Source organism: Lepidochelys kempii, chromosome 1, assembly GCF_965140285.1.
Source record: "Lepidochelys kempii isolate rLepKem1 chromosome 1, rLepKem1.hap1, whole genome shotgun sequence".
NCBI classification, from domain to species: domain Eukaryota; kingdom Metazoa; phylum Chordata; order Testudines; family Cheloniidae; genus Lepidochelys; species Lepidochelys kempii.
This window is the reverse complement of record NC_136380.1, coordinates 286,668,190-286,691,941: the sequence shown is the minus strand read 5'-3', so window position 1 is coordinate 286,691,941 and position 23,752 is coordinate 286,668,190. Positions and strand designations below refer to the sequence as shown.

The window sequence follows — 23,752 nt, the reverse complement described above, 5'->3', positions numbered from 1 at the left end:
TGTGTGGTTTTTTGGGGGGTGTGTGAGAAAACCTGGATTTGTGCTGGAAATGGCCCAACTTGATTATCATACACATTGTAAGGAGAGTGATCACTTTAGATAAGCTATTACCAGCAGGAGAGTGGGGTGGGAGGAGGTATTGTTTCATGATCTCTGTGTATATAATGTCTTCTGCAGTTTCCACAGTATGCATCCGATGAAGTGAGCTGTAGCTCACGAAAGCTTATGCTCAAATAAATTTGTTAGTCTCTAAGGTGCCACAAGTCCTCCTTTTCTTTTTGCGAATACAGACTAACACGGCTGTTACTCTGAAATGAGCATTAATTTGCACACATTTGCATACATTTGCATACTGTTGTGTTTGTTGCATTTGCTACCAGAAAATAAATGAATGAAAAATTCTTCAGCAGCTCTTGTTTTTATTGAATTCTCTATGGCACATTTCACTCATTCACATTCACTCTTCTCTTACCCATAGTCAAATTCATTAAGTCTGCACACTTCATACAATGTCACCTGCACTCCAGCTGTGCTCATCCACATGTTCAGTCACATGCATCTACCCTGACCTCATCCACATGCATCCATACTCTGCACCCACACCATCCCCTACCACAAGCATACTTCACACATACAATTTATTCACTCTGCATTCATTCATTTCCTCCCCCTGGCACAATAGCAGTGAAAGCAGGTGCAGAACAGGAATTCTTCCACCCACATAAGTAAAAGCAGCTCAAATGTAGGACCGGTCTTATACAGTGTTTTCCTGGGCTGAGTCTCTGCCCATATTTGAGGCTTCTTTGCTACAACAAAACTCTCTCCATCTGGCATGGGATTGTCCTTGGCCGTGTGTGATGGGGTGTACTCCCCACATCAGCTCTGCAATAGCTGAATTAAGCCAGGTAGGCTCAACCAGCCAATTAAGCTGCAAACAGGGAGATTTAGGCTGTGTGATGTGAGTTAATTAGGAGGAAGCTCACCTGTGAGGGAACAGGCAGGGCTTCTATAAAGCCAGGCGGCTGGCGACAGTGCAGGGAGAAAGACTGCAGTCCCTCTCTCTGAGGGATGGGAGAAGAAACATGGTAGGAAGGAGTCTGGGGTGAGAACATTAAGGTTCGTGTAAATGCAGACCTTGACTGTTCACTTCAGGGCCCTTGACTGGAACCCAGACTAGAGGGTGGGCCTGGGTTCCCCTACCAACCATGGCAGATATTTAAAATTCTTTCAATTTAAACAATTTGGCACACTGACTTGCCTCATAAACAGTGTCTCTTTAAAGATGAAATATAAAGATTTTACTTATCTGAGATAATTTATAATGAAAACTATTTTGCGTCCAACATAACATCATCTGTTTTATTGACTTATGTATGCAGAATTCAAAAGAAAGAAAAGCCCAACAAACCACATGCCCTAGCATGTTTAATACAAATGATATTGTTCATATTCGTTTGTTATACCTCAAACATACTCAAGAGAGTGGTATACATCTTCTCATTCCCATTTGCCCTGATAGTGTACACATTTCTTGCATTTATTAGACTAGCACTATTAAAATTGCCTTGCAAGGTTTGTTTTGTTTTGCTTTTTTCCCAGTAAAAAATGGGCTCACCATGAACTCTGTTTGGAGCAAATGAGAGCATGCAACTGTATCTCGCAGCTGCTGTCTTGTCAGGACCCGACTAGCTGACTGTAGATATTCCATGGCTACTTTTTCTCGTGGGGTATGCACTGCGACAAAAGGTTCGACATTTCCCAAACTGCTCATGTCCAAAGTCAGGGAGACATTGGATCCTCGCCTATAGTGGAAAAATAACAATACATTTATATTAGCTCCCTATCTAATAGTTATAAAATTGTATAATAATGCTATGCTCCTGAATTACCTATGCACTTTAAACTTCCATTGTAGCCATTGGGAGTTTTAGGTATGCACAGAATTCAAAACTGGCTTCAGTGGGAGTTTTGGGTGGGCCAAGAAGCCATAGCATGGCAGATAATTCTGGCCCTGATCTTTCAATCACTCATACATGTGAGTGATCCCACTGAATGGAACTACTCACTACTTGTAAATCATACACGTAAATATTTACAGGATCAGGGCCTCCGTCTGTGGTACATTTGACTGGAAGGATACAAAAAGAGAACAGCATTAAGAAAACATTTCTACATGGTGGGCATATCAAACTGCAAAAGCCAGATTCTTAATAGTAAATGAATCATTTAGGCACTGAGGTAGAGAAGTAGGTTTGCGGGGAAAGAGAAATGTTAGAATATTCCTTATAAGAGGTGGGGGAGAGCCAGAAGCTAAATCTTATTTACTAAAGTTCACAGATTTTGAAAAATAATATGACTCTTCTATGCCCTGTCATGACTCGAGCTAGGCCCAAAACAAAAGCTTGGGTTTGAAGACATATGAAATTTGAGAACTTTCTGAATTCCGAAGTTCTGAAGTTTGTGGCTTAGGCCCAACTCTAATCACAATTTGTGAAAATAAGGAAAAACCATGTGACAATTTAGCAAAAACAGATAATTTTTAACCTATTCTGAAGAAACTAACTGTATTCAATGTTACAGTCTATATCTGTAGACGAGAAGATTACTGTGTAAGAAATTGAATATTGGGGACTTATCTGCTATTGATATCAATGTAAAATTCCTCTGGCATATTCTCTTTTGACATATTAATGTTGTAATATGCTGACTTGACTTGCATAGTCAGCTGAACGTGCAAGATTTTATGCAGTAAAGATAAACTGTGCATTTAAGGCCTGTTCAAAGTCTATTGAAGTCAAAGGAAATCTTTCCAGTGTGTTCAATGGGCTTTTGATCAGGCCTATAATAAAAAGTGGGGTTAAACAGAATACTCTATTTAACAAAAATATTATCTATAAAAGGTCTCAAATTAGAATGCAATGTTAATAATGTAGATTACTCAGAAACTCCTCACAACGTAGAGATATCATTCAAAGCAAAAAGCAACAAGAAAATTCCCCATCTGGCCACTTATTCAATATATCAAAAATGTGAATTTAGTGCTTGTGAAATGTGTGAAATGATACCTCTAGAGAATAAAATAAATCAGGTACAGTGTGGGCAGTGGTGGTGAAAACTACAAAACCTCAGGTTTCAGAGTAACAGCCGTGTTAGTCTAGATTCGCAAAAAGAAAAGGAGTACTTGTGGCACCTTAGAGACTAACCAATTTATTTGAGCATGAGCTTTCGTGAGCTACAGCTCACTTCATCGGATGCATACCGTGGAAACTGCAGCAGACTTTATATATACACAGAGAATATGAAACAATACCTCCTCCCACCCCACTGTCCTGCTGGTAATAGCTTATCTAAAGTGATCATCAGGTGGGCCATTCAGGTACTGGAAATGGCCCACCTGATGATCACTTTAGATAAGCTATTACCAGCAGGACAGTGGGGTGGGAGGAGGTATTGTTTCATATTCTCTGTGTATATATAAAGTCTGCTGCAGTTTCCACGGTATGCATCCGATGAAGTGAGCTGTAGCTCACGAAAGCTCATGCTCAAATAAATTGGTTAGTCTCTAAGGTGCCACAAGTACTCCTTTTCTTTTTACAAAACCTCACTTTGCCTATTGACAATGTGTCTCAACTCTGATATGAAGGGGATGTTTAATCTCAATTCCCATTCAATTGATGGCTTCTCTTCTAAACTTACCAACAAGGATGCCAGTTAGTACCAGTTGTGATGATGTTTTGGTATAATGTAGAAACTTGCCCACTTAGAACTGGTCTGAAACCATCAACTCACTGGACTGGCCTCGACATCAAAGGTTAACTAGCTACATTTGAGCTGATGACCTACAGATGAAATCCTCTGAATCCATCCTCTCAACACTTTTTCACCAAATAAAGTATTTAGGGATTCTTTGAATGCTGTCATGTAACCTTTAGTGTTTTTAACAAATCAGTATGACATTAAGTAAGTTTGACAGCAAGCTCTAAAAAGGCAGGGACCTCTGAAAGAAAAGTGTGTGTGTGAAACCACCTAAATTATTCTAAATTATATTCTAGAATACAAACTATTCCGTATGATCCATTAAATCCTCATGAATCTGAAATGCTAAAAACAACCAGTCAGTGATATCAGTAAGAGTGGATGTTCCAGATAAGGAAAAAAGTAATGGTTACGTAAATGATGTAAAAGTAACCCCATTTACAGCTCATGGAAATCAAATAAAGAGTAGACTGCCTGTAACTTTAACAATCTCCTCCGATGTGAAAGATGTCTTTAATATATAGCACAGAGGAAGTGGGAGATTATAATATTCGCAGCAGACAAAAAGACAGTGTAAGTGTAGTAGATGTGCAGATAATAGGAATACAGTTCCAAATCAGAGGAGGCACAAAGCATAATAAATGAGGTAAAACAGAGGCAAAGAAATGATCAGCAGACTTAGAGAGGATTGTGCACAGACACCAAAAATGTCTCACTTGAAGGACATCAAACTAATCAATGTTCTGTTTTCTGCTTCAAAGGAAAGCTTAATTCCATGACAGATTTGATCTTGAAAAATATGAAGAAAGCAGTGTCACACTTCAGGGCAACTGCCCCTGTATTCCTGCTCTATGGTCCAGCAAGGGCACCCTAGGCTCCAGGCTGCTCAGCCATTACCTTTCTTGGGTGGAGACACCCAAATAGCTGAGCTATTTCCAGGCTAAACAGCTTCCTGCCTACACTGTGAATTCCCCAACTAAGTCAGACTGCCTAAGCAGACCTGCTTTTCTTTTCTCCTCAGAGATGGTAAACAGTATAATTGCCAGAGTTATAAGTTACCACCAGCTCATTCTAAGCAAGCACATTTATTCTTAAGGCAAAAGTATTATAGAGAAAACATAAAACAACAAAAGAACCTACAGACATGCTAATAAGCTTACCAGAAGTCACCCCATGACTCCAACAAGGGCTCTGGCTGCTGAACAGTCCTTTAAACCCCTCCCAGGGGTTTTCCTGGGGTTACCAGTTCATCACTCCTTTTACTCAGAACAAGAATACAGACAGGTTCAAGCCCTTCCAACCCTTCTCAGGAAGAGCCCCCCATGGACAGAAGGTCTTGTCCATTTGCTGGATCAGAAAGAAGGCCCATAGTCAGCTTTAAATCAAGCTATTTAACCAAAGGTCCTTGCTTTGTCTGCTGGTCTGGGGAGAATCCAATTTGAACCAGTATATGCGAGCCTCTATACAGGTGACAGTGTTTTTTCTTTGGGGTGTTACAACCTGAGTGAATCTGCCTAATCACACTCCACTGTTGTTAGTTCTTGGAGGGCTGTGATGCAGAGAAAACGCATGCCTGCCAACTATCTAGAGAATAGTGTTACCAGGGGCTCTGCCTGCTTTTTACGTCTTGAATTTATGTCTAAATTCCATAAAGCACTGTTCAGTGTTCAGTTATAAAAAGATAGAGAGAGACAATATAATATTCAGGTTTATTCCTTCCTCCACATATACTGTCCTCTCTCATCACACACTTCCTGAACGTAGAGTTCTATAAGTTCCTACACATTGCCCTATATATAAGCGTACTATTACACCCCATATCAGGAAGCTCTTGTAAAGCCACTCTGTCATAACAGTGAACAGCTCCACTCACTTCCCTTTCTATAATCTCTAGTGGCAGTTCTTTCCACCCACTGGCCTCACCCCTCTCTCCATTGATCAATAGCTCCACCCACTCCCCTTTCCCTCTAGGATTATAAATAGTTTTATACATTTCTTATCAGTTCTTAATAGGCATGTTTCCTTTGCCTGCTGGTACTTCCACTGGGATGGTGACTCCACATTGCTCACAGTGTGGGACTGTATCAATACGGCCTCTTAATAAGCAATGTATTACTACAGATTTATTTCCATAAGCCACATACTACTGTACAAATACGTAAGTAAGCAGTATGAGTGATGGCAGTTGCTACAAATTTTGGGGCAGTGAATTCCTCTGTAACTAGAAGCTTTGTAGTTGCTTTTATTAATGCTTATCTTTTTTTTTTTTACCATCTATCTATTATTGTTAGGTTAACCCTAATTCTCCCAGATTGCAGTACTTTTCTTGGTAAAAGATGTTGCTGTCCTGTTTCCTGGACTCATCTCCCTGGAATAAGGTCTATCAGTGGTGATCACTTTTTTTTTTTTTTGAGCTAACCAGTCTTTCCATATCCACTAAACACTCCACTCAGTGCATTTTGTCCACTCAGGCAAAACTCTGCTTTGATGCACTATCTCCCCTCTCTTATGTACTTGCCAGTGGATCCTTTCAATAATGCTAATCATTTATTTATTTATTTTAGTATACTATTTATCCCCTGTTGTTTTACGTGAATAGAAATGACCCAGCTGTCATTTAAAAAAGTTTCTCATTTATCAAAGAAAGAAAACTTTTGCTGGACTCAGTGAAGCTCAAGAGAAGACTTCCTGTACACAAGTGTATTTCAATTACACGGATGGGTGGCTTATAGCAAGAATTTGGTATCCAGGCCCCACAGATGGTGCAGTGAGTCAGAGACAGTAGCAGGTGACAGAGGCAAAACAGAGCTCAGCTGATTGTAGCCATCTCGCTGCCTTTTGGGATGGGCTAGGCCAGGGGTTCTCAACCTTTTTCTTTCTGAGGCCCCCCCCAACATGCTATAAAATAGGATGACCAGATGTCCTGATTTTATAGGGACAGTCCCGATATTTGGGGCTCTTATATAGGCACCTATTACCCCCCACCTCCTGTCCGGGTTTTTCACACTTGCTATCTGGTCACCCTATATAAAAACTCCACTGCCCACCTGTGCCACAATAACTGGTTTTCTGCATATAAAAGCCAAGGCCAGCATTAGGGGGTACCAAACAGGGCAATTGCCTGGGGCTCCATGCCACAGGGGCCCCCATTAACTACATTGCTCAGGCTTCAGCTTCAGCCCCGGGTGGCAGGGCTCAGGGACCTGGGCTTCAGTACCATGGGATGGGGCTTTGGCTTTATGCCCTGGGCCCCAGCAAATCTAATGCTGGCCCAGCTTGGAGGCCCCCCTGAAACCTGCTTGAGGCCCCGTAGGGGGCCGCAGACCCCTGGTTGAGAAGTACTGGGCTAGGCTGCTTCACTCGGGAGGATGATAAGGCCCTCAGGAGTGGGAGGAAGATAAGAGTATATCTGACATTTCCAGGACTCAGAAGAAAAGGATGGAGCTTGATATGACAGTGAAGTTGAATGGATGGCACACAACATGTGCTTGTACCAGCCATTGCCAAGAAATCCATTGCCAAACTTTTGCAGAACCTAATATTGTTGGAAAGTAGGCAGCTGTGGACTAGAAAATCCATGGGAGAAGCTTGTAGCAGATAGGAGAGGCAAACAACTCCTGCATGTGGGCAGTTACAGGTATATGTAGCAGTTTCTTGCAGCTTGCCCAATGCTCTCTAGATAAACTAGAGTCCCCATCAACAAAAAGCTATAGCTCAGATATAGAGCAATAGAAATGTAGCGTAGAAGTGCAATGACAGGTAGGCACTTCACTCAGCAGCTGTCATTCAGTAGTGAGACACAAAAATCAACCATTTCCGAGGCAGTGGCCACCCCTGGTCTTCAGAACAGAAACAGGGAATAGATTGAATATAGATAAATTACTAGCTACAACCACAGCAACATTTGATCTAATTAAAACTACATAACTGAGCACACAGTTGACAATCTACAGGGACGTTGCATAGAAAATAGCGTACTGCTAGGCATAGATCAATGGTTCTCAACCACAGGTACTCATACCCCTGAGGGTATGCAGAGCTCTTGAAGGGGGTATGTCATCTACATCAGTGTTTCTCAACCTGGGGGTTGCGACTCCCCTGGGACAGGCTTGGGGGAGTCACAAGGGCAGGGCTGGCGTTAGGGAGTGGCAAGCAGGTCAGCTGGCCGGGGCCCCACACCACATGTGGCCCCATGAAGCTAACTTACATGCTTCAGTCCTGGGTGGTGGGGCTTGAGTTTGAGCCCTGGGAGGCGGGGCTCGGACTTCAGACTCCTGAAAGAGATACAGAAGTCTGGAAAGGTTGAGAACTTCTGGCATAGATCATCTGACACTAACCTCCCACCTGTGACTATTCCCAAAACTGCCACAGTCTGGGCCATCAGTAAATGAGATCACATGCATTCAACCATTTGCATAGGACTATAATTTGCAGTGCTCCAATATACCATGTGATGGGTGGTTCTAAACAGGAAATTGTGCAGCTACAATCAGATACAATGCTGTCAGTGTTCATTCCCCACAAGCCCTGGGAGGTGCAATTTGCTGAGAGGCGAAGTGTGAAACATCCTTTATTCATTTTGTACCAGGGACGCTTTTTTGCCAGGGCCTGTGAATAAGCATCTTAATGTTACTCCTCCAGCTCAGAGGCACAGCGACGGCTGTGTAATAAATGAGGTGGAAGGGTGAGGGGGGGGAAATGGCTTTCAGCACCACTTTCTTCTTGCAAGTAGAGGGTATGGAGAAGGCTGAATAACTAGTCTGTGAATGTGTAGTGACTTTGACTCCACTCAGTCAAGCTATTCTATTTATTTAAATTAATATAGAGTGTAATAAAAGAGCACCCATCCAATGCAATGGGTGCCACTGATAATATTAAAAAGATATACTAAACAGATCTGTCAGTATCCCCAGATCAACTCAAAGACACAGCAACATCAGAAAAGACTGAAATTAACTGACCCCACACGTACTCCCATGTTCCATACCGAGGCCTACCCAACTCCCATTTCCTCACCGGCCAGGGGGAGAAAAGGTTGGCCATGCAGCATGCCCTGTAAGTTGACAAACCCAGGCTGCCATAGACCTGTGGAGGAAGTGCCTTCATAACACCCTAGCAGGCGCTTCCCCACTTATAATAAAGGGGCATCAGCAAGGCACCTATCCTAACTGCAACAGTGTTGGATATCATGGGGAGAGAGAGTCTCTTATAGATGGGTGGGTTCCAGGCTATTTCGGCCTTTATAGACCAAAAACAACTTCTTAAATCAATCTGGAAATCAATAGTACAAGAAGAGGTGTGCAATAAGCCTGGTTAACCTTATCTGCACTGTTCTAGGCTGTGAAAATATGTACCAAATTGGGTCCAATCGTAACTCTTTGAAAGGCCCTACTGATTTCTGCTGGTAAAAAAGAAAGAAAGAAAATATTCATAGTGTTTTGTAACAAAGTGCAGCTAAAATGTTAATATTTTCCTTGGCTTTTACATTGTTATATCTAGCAGTCTTGGCGAAAGGGCTACTTCCTTTCTAACAAAAAGAAATATACCTAATCTAATTATAACTTTGAATTTATAGCTTTTTCCATTTCATGGGCTCTTTCAAAAAAATGGGTGTTGAGAACCAAATTACTTACTATGAAGTGTAGAATTATTTTTTTAAGTCCAAACTTAAGTCACTTAAAGTTCTGTAATAGAGCAAAGACAGAAGTGGCCAGTTGCTAATTTAGCCAAGAAAGCATTTTTAAAAGAGCACAGTAGAAGATGATCAATGCACAATAAGGCAGATGATCGCCTTAGTGGACCATAATTCCATTAAAACAGTAATCTGAAACTACACTTTGAAGAAATGAGGTAGGAGACTTAATAAATGAGGTAAACATTATACTAATCTTAGAGACATTGATTAACTTGTCAACACAAATATCCAACACATGGGCTTACTTACTGACCTATACATCAGGTTAGAGTGCTAGACTGTGCTCTTTCTCTGAGTAGGTCTGCAAATGTGTAGGGATCAAGGAGCGTTCCTCATCTTGGACCCTCACATGGGGCAGAGCAGAAGACCGGTCACCAAGCTCACCTGGATGCAGGAATTGCATGAGTGAGGCAGTGCAAGGACACTAAGTAGAAAGGCTAGCAGAAGAATGACTATATAGAGCCTGATCCAAAGTGCATTGAAACGGCTGGGAGTCTTTCCATTGACTTCAATAGATTTTGGATCAAGACCATAGGAATTGCCATAATAAGTAAGACCAGTGGCTTAGTCCAGTGACCTGTCTTTGACTGGCTAAACTCGCTTTGCATGTCAGAGAATACTGGGAGGCATAGGGGCTCTCTGAGACACAGTTCCTCCTGGAGTCCCAGCTCTTGGGATACCACACTCCGACCATTTCAGGAGTCACGCAGCCTATAATGTGTATAAATACACATTAATCCCAGCTAGAATGAAACAGTTTTGTGAATCTGATTTCTACCACTTCTGAATAACTATGAACCTTTCAGTCCTAGTGAATAAGGTTAACATTCCATTTATCCAGTATATATTCTGAGCCAAATTTGGAGGTAAATGAGTCCTTTGCTTGAGAATGGTGAGCAGGATTTGGTCCTATGTGGCCAAAATCACTCCTCTTGCAATTCCCCTGAGATTTTCTCTTGATGTGAATTATCATCACGTGAGGAATTGGTGGAATTTTAAACATTTGGTATATTAGCACGTTCACTGCAAGTAAGCTTGGGTCTAACTCTTTGGTTGGTATTGAGTATGTGAAGTAAGTTAAACCAGGAAGTTACCCACGTATAGGTACTGTCTGGTGCCAGCTATGGGGGTATAAGATATACCCAGGGCCATATCTTTAGATGGTGTAATGATTGTAGAGCCACTGAGTCAATCCATGTTAGTATCTTTTAAAAGTTACATTTATAAAACAAATTTTAGCAGTAACTATGGTGGAAAAAATGATTAATGCAACGTTTGCTTGAAAAGCCCCTAAAGGAAGCTCCACCTGTCCATCTCAATGGCCTCTCAGGTTAGCAAATGCTATAAATCATTAGCTAGGTCATTTCCAGGTCTACCTGTACCCTAAAATTAATCCACCGTTTGTGATTATGAAAATCCAGTTACCCAACAAGTTCTCCTGATTGTTTATTTAAACTTGGTAATTTCTTTAAATACACGCTCCAATGTTTATTCAGCACTCTTTAAAAATGCAACGCCCAGAGTCCCAGTCCTCCGCTTTTCATTCTCTTTAATGGTTTGGGAATCAACTGCAGCTAGTTGCTGCCCTCCAAAAGTCATTGCCCTGTGACCCTGGAATTTCAGACAAGGGAGTTGCTTCCTTTGTGATCTCAGTGCCCCATCCCTTTGCTGAGTTTCTCTGTTGCTGAGGGGTAGCTGTTGAACTGTGCAGGTGGAAGGAAGACATTAATTAGCGGGAAGAGCACTGATGTCTGCAGAGGTGGGAGCGTGGTTTGAGTTCTAAGAACACATACATAGCAGTGGAAACTCAACAGTGCTATTGTCTGTGGATCTTACTGCAGAGACAGGAGGAAAAAAAAACTTACATTAGCCTTCCTACATTGAATTTTTATTTCTGTTAATTCATACTATTAGTATTACTTGTGTGATGCTGGTAGACCAGGGGCCAGCTCTTGGCAAGGCTGTAGGCGTCAGCTGAGCACTGACAAATTCATAGCTGGAAACCAGACCAGCTAACTTGTATGCTAGTATTGTTCAAGATAAGTGTTAGACTTGTAAGGATATCTTTAGTGTTTAGACTCTATCAAATGCTTCTAAATTGTTGGATGCATTAATCTTATTTGTAATGTCTGTATCCCATTCTTTAAGGTCATATGTAAGTTTTGCTCACAGGCGGCGGGTATCAAAGGCCAGGGTAGGCTAAGCCTCCCTGGACCCGGGTCACGGCCCCGCCCATGTTCTGCCAGGTGGCCCCGCTTTCCCTCCTCCTCTACTCTGAAGCCAGCAGGGGCTCAGCTCCAGCACTTGCCGGTGGCAGCCCCGGGTAGGGCTCAGGCTGGCCCAGGGCAGGGTTGGCCCAGTGGCCCAGGCCGGAGCTCAGCCTGATACTGGGGACAGCCCAGTAGACCCAGCAGCTCAGCCCAACACTGGGGATGGCCCAGCGCTGGGGGTGGGGGCTGCCTGGTGTGGCTGGAAAGGGGGGCTGTGGCTCTTTCAGCCAGAGGGGGTGTGTGTCTTGGGGCTCTTCCAGTCACGATGGGAGGCCTGGAGCTTCAGTGGGTGGAGGGGCAGGGCCTCGGGCAGAAGGGGTGGGGCCAACAGGTTAGCCTCCCCAAAGGTGAGCTGTATGGGCCCGTGGTGTCCATGCTTCATCGATAAGAGAGCATGGGGGCCGGCTACACCAGATTTTGGAGCTGGGTCTCTCCTCCAGCCCCACACTCCTCCCCCAGAGTGTCTCCCCGGCTCTGCTTGCTGCCTCCGGGTAATTTTAAAGGGCCCGGGGCCCCCGCCGCCACCACCAGCAGCAGCTCAATGGGCCTAAGGTGGCTTCCTGCCCACCCGCTCTGCTTCACTTCCGGAAGTGGCTGGCACATCCCTGCAGCCCCTGGTGGGGGCGGGGGGGGGAAGGCGTGTCTCTGCGTGCTGCCCATGCCCCGAGCTGCGACCAATGGGATCTGCACGGGCGGTGCCTATGGGCAGCTGTGCGTGGAGACCCCTCCGACCCCTGAGTAGGAGCTGCTGCCAGAGGTGGGTGTGGGTTGCTTCTGGGAGCTGCCCGAGGTAAGCGCTGCACCCCTCACCCTTTCCCGCACCCCAACCTCCTGCCCCAGCTCAAACCCCGCACCCAAACTCTCTCCCAGAGCCTGGCCTCTGCACCCTCTCCTGCACCTCACCCCCGCCCCAGCCCAGAGCCTGCACCCTGCACCCTCCCCGCATCCCAACCCCCTACCCCAGCCCAGACGCCACACCCAAACTACCTCCCAGAGACCATCCCCTGCACTCCAGCTCCCTCCTACACCCCCCTCAGCCCAGAGCCCGCACTCAAACTCCCTCCCAGAGCCTTAGTGAGAGAGGGGGACTTGGATCCGTTCTGGGCACCACCAAAAATTATACAAATCTGCCGCCTCTGCACCCGCTGCCCATGGTTTTGCTTTCTAACTGTAAAGATGCCTGCTCTGAACTTGTGAACCTAGGCAGAAGGAGTGGTTTCCCTGCACATCAAGCAGGATGATCAAAACTAAATGGGCCATTGTGGAACATCAGGATACAGAGACTGGGTTAATGGTCCTCTCATACCCATGAAGGTGCTACGTGCAAGAAAACTCATCCCATCAGTCTGAATTCTGGAAAAGGGAAACAAAGATAGCTAACATTAACATTTTTCATCTCTTTGCTGCTTGCACTCTCACAGGGCTGGAGCAAGGAAACAAAAGCAAAGAGATCCCCACGGTCAGCCTGTATTAGCCCAAAGAGACATTCAGTGCTGACAGATTATTACAACTCTGTCACCTTTTGGAATCATAGACTGTAACTCATTTGTGTATATATGTTGCCTTCTTTAACCTGTAAATAACTCTCTCATTTCTTTTTCCTAGTTAATAAATCCTTAGTTAATTTACTACAGTAAACTAGAATAGAGTTTACAAGTGTAGTCTTTGGGGTGAGATCTGAGGTACAAATTGACCTGGGGTAAGTGACTGGTCTTTTGGGACTGTGAGTGACCTAATATTTTGCGATCTTTGGCATAAGTGACGATTATCACCAAGTCCAGCTTGCTTGCATGGGGACTGTCTGTGACTCCATGATAGGACTGTTATAGTGCTTTAGGAACTCACATTTGATACTGGGTTGGTGAAATCTAATTGTAGAAAATACCACCAATTTGGGGTGTCTGTCCTGCTTTTTGACAGTCTACCCTGAGGTTGGCACTCATGGTTATGACAACTAGCATTAGATATGGGGCCCGAGTCTCTTCTCAGACTGGCATAAATCAGAAGGAACTGCATTAAATTAAATTGAGTTATACCATTGTAAAAACCTGCATAAATGAGAGAGCAGAACCAGGTCCATGGTTTCTTATGTTTAAAATATTAGTGGTGAGCCTAGAATTTGATTTCCAGTGTCAAATTAAGAAATTACTTTTAAAAAACCTACTCTTTAATTATTTTCCCATTTTAGTAGTATACATCACAGCTTTGTAAAGAGGACAACTGAAAAAATATAAAAGGAGTACTTGTGGCACCTCAGAGACTAACCAATTTATTTGAGCATAAGCTTTTGTGAGCTACAGCTCACTTCATCGGATGCATACTGTGGAAAATACAGAAGATGTTTTTATACACACAGACCATGGAAAAATAGGTGTTTATCACTACAAAAGGTTTTCTCTCCCCCCGCCCCACTCTCCTGCTGGTAATAGCTTATCTAAAGTGATCACTCTCCTTACAATGTGTATGATAATCAAGGTGGGCCATTTCCAGCACCCATTTTTTCATGGTCTGTGTGTATAAAAACATCTTCTGTATTTTCCACAGTATGCATCCAATGAAGTGAGCTGTAGCTCACGAAAGCTTACGCTCAAATAATTTGGTTAGTCTCTAAGCCCTGGTTTACACTAGGACTTTAGGTCAAATTTAGCAGCGTTAAATCGATTTAAACCTGCACCCGTCCACACAATGAAGCCCTTTATTTCGACTTAAAGGGCTCTTAAAATCGATTTCCTTACTCCACCCCTGACAAGTGGATTAGCGCTTAAATCGACGTTGCCGGCTCGAATTTGGGGTACTGTGGACACAATTCGATGGTATTGGCCTCCGGGAGCTATCCCAGAGTGCTCCATTATGACCGCTCTGGACAGCACTCTCAACTCAGATGCACTGGCCAGGTAGACAGGAAAAGAACCGCGAACTTTTGAATCTCATTTCCTGTTTGGCCAGCGTGGCAAGCTGCAGGTGACCATGCAGAGCTCATCAGCACAGGTGACCATGATGGAGTCCCAGAATCGCAAAAGAGCTCCAGCATGGACCAAACGGGAGGTACGGGATCTGATCGCTGTTTGGGGAGAGGAATCCGTGCTATCAGAACTCCGTTCCAGTTTTCGAAATGCCAAAACCTTTGTGAAAATCTCCCAGGGCATGAAGGACAGAGGCCATAACAGGGACCCGAAGCAGTGCCGCGTGAAACTGAAGGAGCTGAGGCAAGCCTACCAGAAAACCAGAGAGGCGAACAGCCGCTCTGGGTCAGAGCCCCAAACATGCCGCTTCTATGATGAGCTGCATGCCATTTTAGGGGGTTCAGCCACCACTACCCCAGCCGTGTTGTTTGACTCCTTCAATGGAGATGGAGGCAATACGGAAGTAGGTTTTGTGGACGAAGAAGATGATGAGGAGGAGGAGGTTGTAGATAGCTCACAGCAAGCAAGCGGAGAAACCGGTTTTCCCGACAGCCAGGAACTGTTTCTCACCCTAGACCTGGAGCCAGTACCCCCCGAACCCACCCAAGGCTGGCTCCTGGACCCAGCAGGCGGAGAAGGGACCTCTGGTGAGTGTACCTTTTAAAATGCTATACATGGTTTAAAAGCAAGCATGTGAAAGGATTACTTTGCCCTGGCATTTGCGGTTCTCCTAGATGTAGTCCTAAAGCCTTTGCAAAAGGTTTCTGGGGAGGGCAGCCTTATTTCGTCCTTCATGGTAGGACACATTACCACTCCAGGCCAGTAACACGTGCTCGGGAATCACTGTAGAACAAAGCATTGCAGTGTATGTTTGCTGGCATTCAACCAAAATCCGTTCTTTATCTCTCTGTGTTATCCTCAGGAGAGTGAGATATAATTCATGGTCACCTGGTTGAAATAGAGTGCTTTTCTTCAGGGGACACTCAGAGGAGCCCGTTCCTGCTGGGCTGTTTGCCTGTGGCTAAACAGAAATGTTCCCTGCTGTTAGCCACAGGGAGGGGGGAAGGTTGAGGGGGTAGTCACGCGGTGGGAGGAGGCAAAATGCGACCTTGTAACGAAAGCACATGTGCTATGTATGTAATGTTAACAACAAGGTTTACCCTGAAAGAGTGTAGCGACTGTTTTATAAAATGTGTCTTTTTAAATACCGCTGTCCCTTTTTTTTTCTCCACCAGCTGCATGTGTTTCAATGATCACAGGATCTTCTCCTTCCCAGAGGCTAGTGAAGCTTAGAAAGAAAAAAAACGCACTTGCGATGAAATGTTCTCCGAGCTCATGCTGTCCTCCCACACTGACAGAGCACAGACAAATGCGTGGAGGCAAATAATGTCAGAGTGCAGGAAAGCACAAAATGACCGGGAGGAGAGGTGGAGGGCTGAAGAGAGTAAGTGGCGGGCTGAAGAGAGTAAGTGGCGGGCTGAAGACAGGGATGAAGCTCAAATGTGGCGGCAGCGTGATGAGAGGAGGCAGGATTCAATGCTGAGGCTGCTGCAGGACCAAACCAGTATGCTCCAGTGTATGGTTGAGCTGCAGCAAAGGCAGCTGGAGCACAGACTGCCACTGCTGCCCCTCTGTAACCAACCGCCCTCCTCCCCAAGTTCCATAGCCTCCACACCCAGACGCCCAAGAACGCGGTGGGGGGGCCTCCGGCCAACCAGCCACTCCACCACAGAGGATTGCCCAAAAAAAAGAAGGCTGTCATTCAATAAATTTTAAAGTTGTAAACTTTTAAAGTGCTGTGCTTAAAGTGCTGTGTGGCATTTTCCTTCCCTCCTCCACCACCCCTCCTGGGATACCTTGGTAGTCATCTCCCTATTTGTGTGATGAATGAATAACGAATGCATGACTGTGAAGCAGCAATGACTTTATTGCCTCTGCAAGCGGTGATTAAAGGGAGGAGGGGAGGGTGGTTAGCTTACAGGGAAGTAGAGTGAACCAAGGGGCGGGGGGTTTCATCAAGGAGAAACAAACAGAACTTTCACACCGTAGCCTGGCCAGTCATGAAACTGGTTTTCAAAGCTTCTCTGATGCGTACCGCGCCCTCCTGTGCTCTTCTAACCGCCCTGGTGTCTGGCTGCGCGTAACCAGCAGCTAGGCGATTTGCCTCAACCTCCCACCCCGCCATAAACGTCTCCCCCTTACTCTCACAGATATTGTGGAGCACACAGCAAGCAGTAATAACAGTGGGAATATTGGTTTCGCTGAGGTCTAAGCGAGTCAGTAAACTGCGCCAGTGTGCCTTTAAACGTCCAAATGCACATTCTACCACCATTCTGCACTTGCTAAGCCTGTAGTTGAACAGCTCCTGACTACTGTCCAGGCTGCCTGTGTACGGCTTCATGAGCCAGGGCATTAAGGGGTAGGCTGGGTCCCCAAGGATACATATAGGCATTTCAACATCCCCAACAGTTATTTTCTGGTCTGGGAATAAAGTCCCTTCCTGCAGCTTTTGAAACAGACCAGAGTTCCTGAAGATGCGAGCATCGTGCACCTTTCCCGGCCATCCCACGTTGATGTTGGTGAAACGTCCCTTGTGATCCACCAGAGCTTGCAGCACTATCGAAAAGTACCCCTTGCGGTTTATGTACTCGGCAGCTTGGTGCTCCGGTGCCAAGACAGGGATATGGGTTCCGTCTATAGCGCCACCACAGTTAGGGAATCCCATTGCAGCAAAGCCATCCACTATGACCTGCACATTTCCCAGGGTCACTACCCTTGATATCAGCAGATCTTTGATTGCGTGAGCTACTTGCATCACAGCAGCCCCCACAGTAGATTTGCCCACTCCAAATTGATTCCCAACTGACCGGTAGCTGTCTGGTGTTGCAAGCTTCCACAGGGCTATCGCCACTCGCTTCTCAACTGTGAGGGCTGCTCTCATCTTGGTATTCATGCGCTTCAGGGCAGGGGAAAGCAAGTCACAAAGTTCCATGAAAGTGCCCCTACGCATGCGAAAGTTTCGCAGCCACTGGGAATCGTCCCAGACCTGCAACACTATGCGGTCCCACCAGTCTGTGCTTGTTTCCCGAGCCCAGAATCGGCGTTCCACAGCATGAACCTGCCCCATTAGCACCATGATGCATGCATTGTCAGGGCCCATGCTTTCAGAGAAATCTGTGTCCATGTCCTGATCACTCACGGGAACGCGCTGACGTCGCCTCCTCGCCCGGTATCGCGTTGCCATGTTCCGGTGCTGCATATACTGCTGGATAATGCGCGTGGTGGTTAATGTGCTCCTAATTGCCAAAGTGAGCTGAGCGGCCTCCATGCTTGCCTTGGTATGGCGTCCGCACAGAAAAAAGGCGCGGAACGATTGTCTGCCGTTGCTCTGACGGAGGGAGGGGCGACTGACGACACGGCTTACAGGGTTGGCTTCAGGGAGCTAAAATCAACAAAGGGTGTGCCTGTACATCAAGGAGTATTTCAGGCAGGACTGCACGGAGGGTTCCAATAAGAAATGGTGCACCTAAGTTATCGTTGTTATTGTAACAAGGAGGTTAGCCTGGCCTCTGATTGATACATGGCTAGATTTACCTCGCTGCACCTTCTCTGTGAGTGACTGCAGTGTGATCTAGACAGGGGAGGAGGCAAATGAGTACAAAACAAATCTGGTCTATTTCTTGTTCTGACCCACTCCATCTATCTTTTACATCTTTGGCTGGCAGCAGACGGTGCAGAAGGACTGCATGCCATCCACATCTCATGGCTGCTCGGCAGAAGATGGTACAGTACGACTGCTAGCCATCTTCATCTCTTGCCTGCCTGGCATAAGATGGTACAGTACGACTGCTAGCAGTCCGTATCGCCTGCCTGCTCACCATAAGACGGTTCAATAGGACTGCAGGACTAAAGAGAATGACCTGGTCAAGTCACTCCAAATTTAGTCCCTGCGCCCATGTCTGCCCAGGCGCTCCCAGCCGACGTGGCCAGGAGCACCTCGGACACGACGAGGATGACTACCAATCGTATTGCACCGTCTGCTGCCAGAAGGCAATGGGTTGCTGCTACTGTGCAGCAAAGCCGTACCGCGTCTGCCAGCACCCAGGAGACATAGGGTGACGGTTACCTGAGCTGGCTCCATGCTTGCCGTGGTATGGCGTCTGCACAGGTAACTCATGAAAAAAGGTGCGAAATGATTGTCTGCCCTTGCTTTCACGGGGGGAGGGAGGGAACGGGGGCCTGACGATATGTACCCAGAACCACCCGCGACAATGTTTTAGCCCCATCAGGCATTGGGATCTCAACCCAGAATTCCAATGGGCAGCGGAGACTGCGGGAACTGTGGGATAGCTACCCACAGTGCAACGCTCCGGAAGTCGACGCTTGCCTCGGTACTGTGGAAGCGCTCCGCCGAGTTAATGCACTTAATGCACTTAGAGCATTTTCTGTGGGGACACACACACTCGAATATATAAAACCGATTTCTAAAAAACCGACTTCTATAAATTCGACCTAATTTCGTAGTGTAGACATACCCTAAGGTGCCACAAGTACTCCTTTTCTTTTTGAGAATGCAGACTAACACGGCTGTTACTCTGAAACCTGAAAAAATATAGAAGATTTTGCTTTCCCAAATATTAAAAAATTGCTAAGAAGAAATATGTTTAAGTGGCTGACAAAACATGACAGTTAAAGGGGAGGGAAGGATAAACAAAAAAACAAAGAGAGAGTTATAGTGGTCACCATTAAGTTCCATATTTTAGTGCAAAAATAAAATAAAGATAGGTCTGATTTTCTGCTCCTATTGACTTCATTTGGAGTTGTGGGAACTTAGCATTTTTGAAAAATCATGTTGGTTTTTTCAGAGTGGCAAAGTAGACAATTGGTGAGGTATAGGGGATCTCTGGAAAGTGTCTAGTGTGACACCATTTTCTTTCAGCTGTGGACAAGTCGTAAAATTATTTCTTCTAATATGTTATTTAGATATGCTTTGTTTCACACTCAGATTTATAACATACATCATCATCATCAGGGCCTAAAGAACACTTTCTTTTGAAAGTTTGGTGGCTTTGGGAAATATTATTTAAAATCATCATTACGTCATTAATCACTTCTAGTCAACACAAGAGTAACTCTTGATATGTTTAAAGGTCACGGATGCCCCAGTATTGTGCCTCTTCTCTATGATACAGCCTGAAACATTCATAGGCATCTAGCCTACATGCCTCTGGGACAATCTTGCCTCCTTATCTACAAATGATTAAAGTTGTGTGACTCACTATGGGTGGTGCTCATTGTCTACTGTGTCAAAACCGCACTTCAACTCAGATGTGATTTCAAGCCAACACACATCATTCCATAGCAAGTCCTGCATTTTAACAAAGTTTCCCTTCTTCAGGACAAAGAGCTCAATCCTGCTTCCACTGAAGTCAATGGCAGAACTCCTATTGACTTCCAGGTTGAACTTTAACTGGGTCTTAAAATGTGTGACAAAAGGCTCAGAATGAAGGACAACCACAAGCCTGAAATGATGCGGATTCATTTCTTTCACAGGTCCACATTTTCTGTTTTAAGGACATAGCTATTGATTTTTATTTTTCAGATATGCTATTAGACAATACTCTATAGGACAGAAAAAACACACCCTGATAATATGCAACACACATTAACATAAGCCTCCTCTTATTCAATATCACTAGAATAAATCTGAGGAAATCATGAAGAAAACCACTGTGATAATAACTAAAAAAATAATGACAGGTTTCAGAGAAGCAGCCGTGTTAGTCTGTATTCGCAAAAAGAAAAGGAGTACTTGTGGCACCTTAGAGACTAACAAATTTATTTGAGCATAAGCTTTCGTGAGTTACAGCTCACTTCATCGGATGCATTTTTAAAAAAAATAATGCTTAGCATTCATTTTATATCGTGTTTTTCATCCTTGGATCCCAAAGCACTTCACAAAACATCATTAACCTTAATTTTTATAGCTGAGGCACACAGAGATGAAAGCCCACACTTTCAAAAAGACCTCTGAGTTTGGTTGCCTAAATTCTGGGCCCCCAACTTAAGACATTTTGGCCTTCATTTTCACTGGCGTTTCCGCTGCTGGGACTTGCATTTAGAATTGTGGGTGCTCAGCATTTTTTGAAAAACAGGACTAAATTGTTTGGAGTCGGCCATCCCGACACTGAAGCACCCAAAAATCAGAGGCCACACGCAGCGTGCCTAAAAACCACACAGTGAGTCCATAGCAGAAACAGGAACAGAACTCAGGTGTCCTGATTTGTGATGTTGAGCAAGCTGGTTTCCCTCAGTTTTAGGTCAGTCATTGTAAGTAGTCCTGACTGACGCATGGGGCTAAAAAGAAAGATGCTAATTTCAAGATGCAGCATTTTTTATGTCAGTAACTGGTATTTTTCATGGTCTGTGTGTATAAAAACATCTTCTGTATTTTCCACAGTATGCATCCGATGAAGTGAGCTGTAGCTCACGAAAGCTTATGCTCAAACACATTGGTTAGTCTCCAAGGTGCCACAAGTATTCCTTTTCTTTTTGAGAATACAGACCAACACGGCTGTTACTCTGAAACCTGGTAATAACAGTGGCATAAGAGTAGGTTTGAAGGTACAGAAGTACATATGGCTGTTAAATGAATGATTTACCTTTTAATCAAGATCCAATGTGCTGTGTTGCACATCAGACCTAATAAGAAAAGTCTTCACATTTATATGGCACTGTACCCCAATGACCTGTGCTACTCAGAGCCTGTATTGGTCCGTTGCTCTATCCCTGGTTCATTCCCATTTAAGTCCATAAAGACCAGGGGACCATGGAGAGACCAAAGAGAGGCCTCTTTTCAGCACTGTGATGTGGTGAATAGGCTGTATATGGTCAGAGATCCATCTGCCTGCCTGATATTCCCATCTCCCTGCACACCAAAGCTGCTTTAAACACAAAGTTTTACATATTGAGCTCCTAACGTGAAAAACAGGGGGGCTGTCTTTACCTTTTTGTCCCCCCAATCTCATTCCCCAAAGCCCCTTTCCAGGCACAGGTTCACACCTCTCCTGTGGATCTTCTAAGAAAGACAAACAGTTATCAGCTTATCAGGTATCAGTTAACAGTTATCCTCCTACAGGACAGGCCTAACAAAGAAAATAACAGAACGCCACTAGCCGTCACCTTCAGCCCCCAACTAAAACCCCTCCAACGCATTATTAAGGATCTACAACCTATCCTGAAGGATGACCCAACACTCTCACAATTCTTGGGAGACAGGCCAGTCCTTGCCTACAGACAGCCCCCCCAACCACCAGCAACCACATATCACACAACAGAACCACTAACCCAGGAACCTATCCTTGCAACAAAGCCCGTTGCCAATTGTGCCCACATATCTATTCAGGGGACACCATCACAGGGCCTAATAACATCAGCCACACTATCAGAGGCTCGTTCCCCTGCACATCCACCAATGTGATATATGCCATCATGTGCCAGCAATGCCCCTCTGCCATGTATATTGGTCAAACTGGACAGTCTCTACGTAAAAGAATAAATGGACACAAATCAGATGTCAAGAATTATAACATTCATAAACCAGTCGGAGAACACTTCAATCTCTCCGGTCATGCAATTACAGACATGAAAGTTGTGATATTACAACAAAAAAACTTCAAATCCAGACTCCAGCGAGAAACTGCTGAATTGGAATTCATTTGCAAATTTGATACAATTAACTTAGGCTGGAATAGAGACTGGGATTGGCTAAGTCATTATGCAAGGTAACCTATTTTCCCTTGTTTTTTCCTAACCCCCCCCCCCACAGACGTTCTTGTTAAACCCTGGATTTGTGTTGGAAATGGCCCACCTTGATTATCATACACATTGTAAGGAGAGTGGTCACTTTAGATAAGCTATTACCAGCAGGAGAGTGGGTTTGTGTGTGTGTGTGGGGGTGAGAAAATCTGGATTTGTGCTGGAAATGGCCCAACTTGATTATCATACACATTGTAAGGAGAGTGATCACTTTAGATAAGGTATTACCAGCAGGAGAGTGGGGTGGGAGGAGGTATTTTTTCATGCTTTGTGTGTATATAAAAAGATCTTCTACACTTTCCACAGTATGCATCCGATGAAGTGAGCTGTAGCTCACGAAAGCTTATGCTCAAATAAATTGGTTAGTCTCTAAGGTGCCACAAGTCCTCCTTTTCTTTTTGCGAATACAGACTAACACGGCTGTTACTCTGAAACCAGTTATCAGCTTGATGTTTCTGACTTGAGGAGGAGTGAAGTAATTAATGACGCTGATATTTATAGTGTTGTTATGCTCCAGGGTCAACACCAGTAGAGATGAATTATGTAGTAGCCATTTGTGTGATAGCATAATCTCATTAATCATGGGCCCTATTTACAGTGCAGGGTGGGGGTGCTGGAGCTAATCTATAACCCTGGGAATCCTCAGGAGGGGTATGTGTCCTGAAGGGCAATGTGTGTTCTGTGTTGTGTATTTGGTTGTCGTAGTAATAGAATCTTGTTGTTGCTATGGCAACTGAGTTAGATTATTAGGGGATAGCCCAGCTGGTTTTGGCTGTTGTTGGTTAGTTCAGTGTGGTAATAAATGGCTGCTTTTCAAGGTCTACAGCTCTCTGAGTCTCAAGTGATTTCTTCCTAAAACTGCTGCCCCCCCCAAGGATACAACAACGTGGCAACGAGGATGGGATCCCTGTGCTGCCCCAGCAACAGAAGAAGGTAGAAGTTAAAGTTAAAAAAAAATTTTGAAAAAACCCAACCAAAAAACAGCATCTTTTTGCCGTTGGAAGGGAGTGCGAACTGGCTTGTTTGCACTGACGGTGCAAACTGAAACTAAAACCATTAATTAATTAATTACTTCACTTACGGGGCCACTGGAACCTTTTGAGGAGACTGTAGTGCAATGGCACGTATATACTGAGCATTTTGAGCTTTTTGTTATTGCACATGACATTGCAGAAGAGAAGAAGGTGCCAATATTCTTAAGTGTTGTGGGGGCTAAGACCCACTCCCTGCTACACAGCTTACTAAACCCTGTTAAGCCAAAGACCAAATCTTACAGTGACATTGTGGAAATCCTGGGGTCCCATTTTCTC

At 44.7% G+C, this 23,752-nt stretch overlaps 1 protein-coding gene across 7 annotated transcripts in view; it reads right to left on the bottom strand.

The window, feature by feature from the left end:
- PTPRR (protein tyrosine phosphatase receptor type R) overlaps positions 1-23,752 on the bottom strand; it is a 198,774-nt gene that overhangs the window by 31,328 nt on the left and 143,694 nt on the right. For all 7 annotated transcript variants that reach the window (XR_012156754.1, XR_012156755.1, XM_073327782.2 and 4 more), the window contains one exon: positions 1,616-1,802. Coding sequence is in view for 5 of the 7 variants with exons in the window: in XM_073327782.2 (XP_073183883.1) it covers positions 1,616-1,802 (187 nt within the window). In the remaining 2 variants the exon portion in view is untranslated. The remainder of the gene's footprint in view (positions 1-1,615; positions 1,803-23,752) is intronic.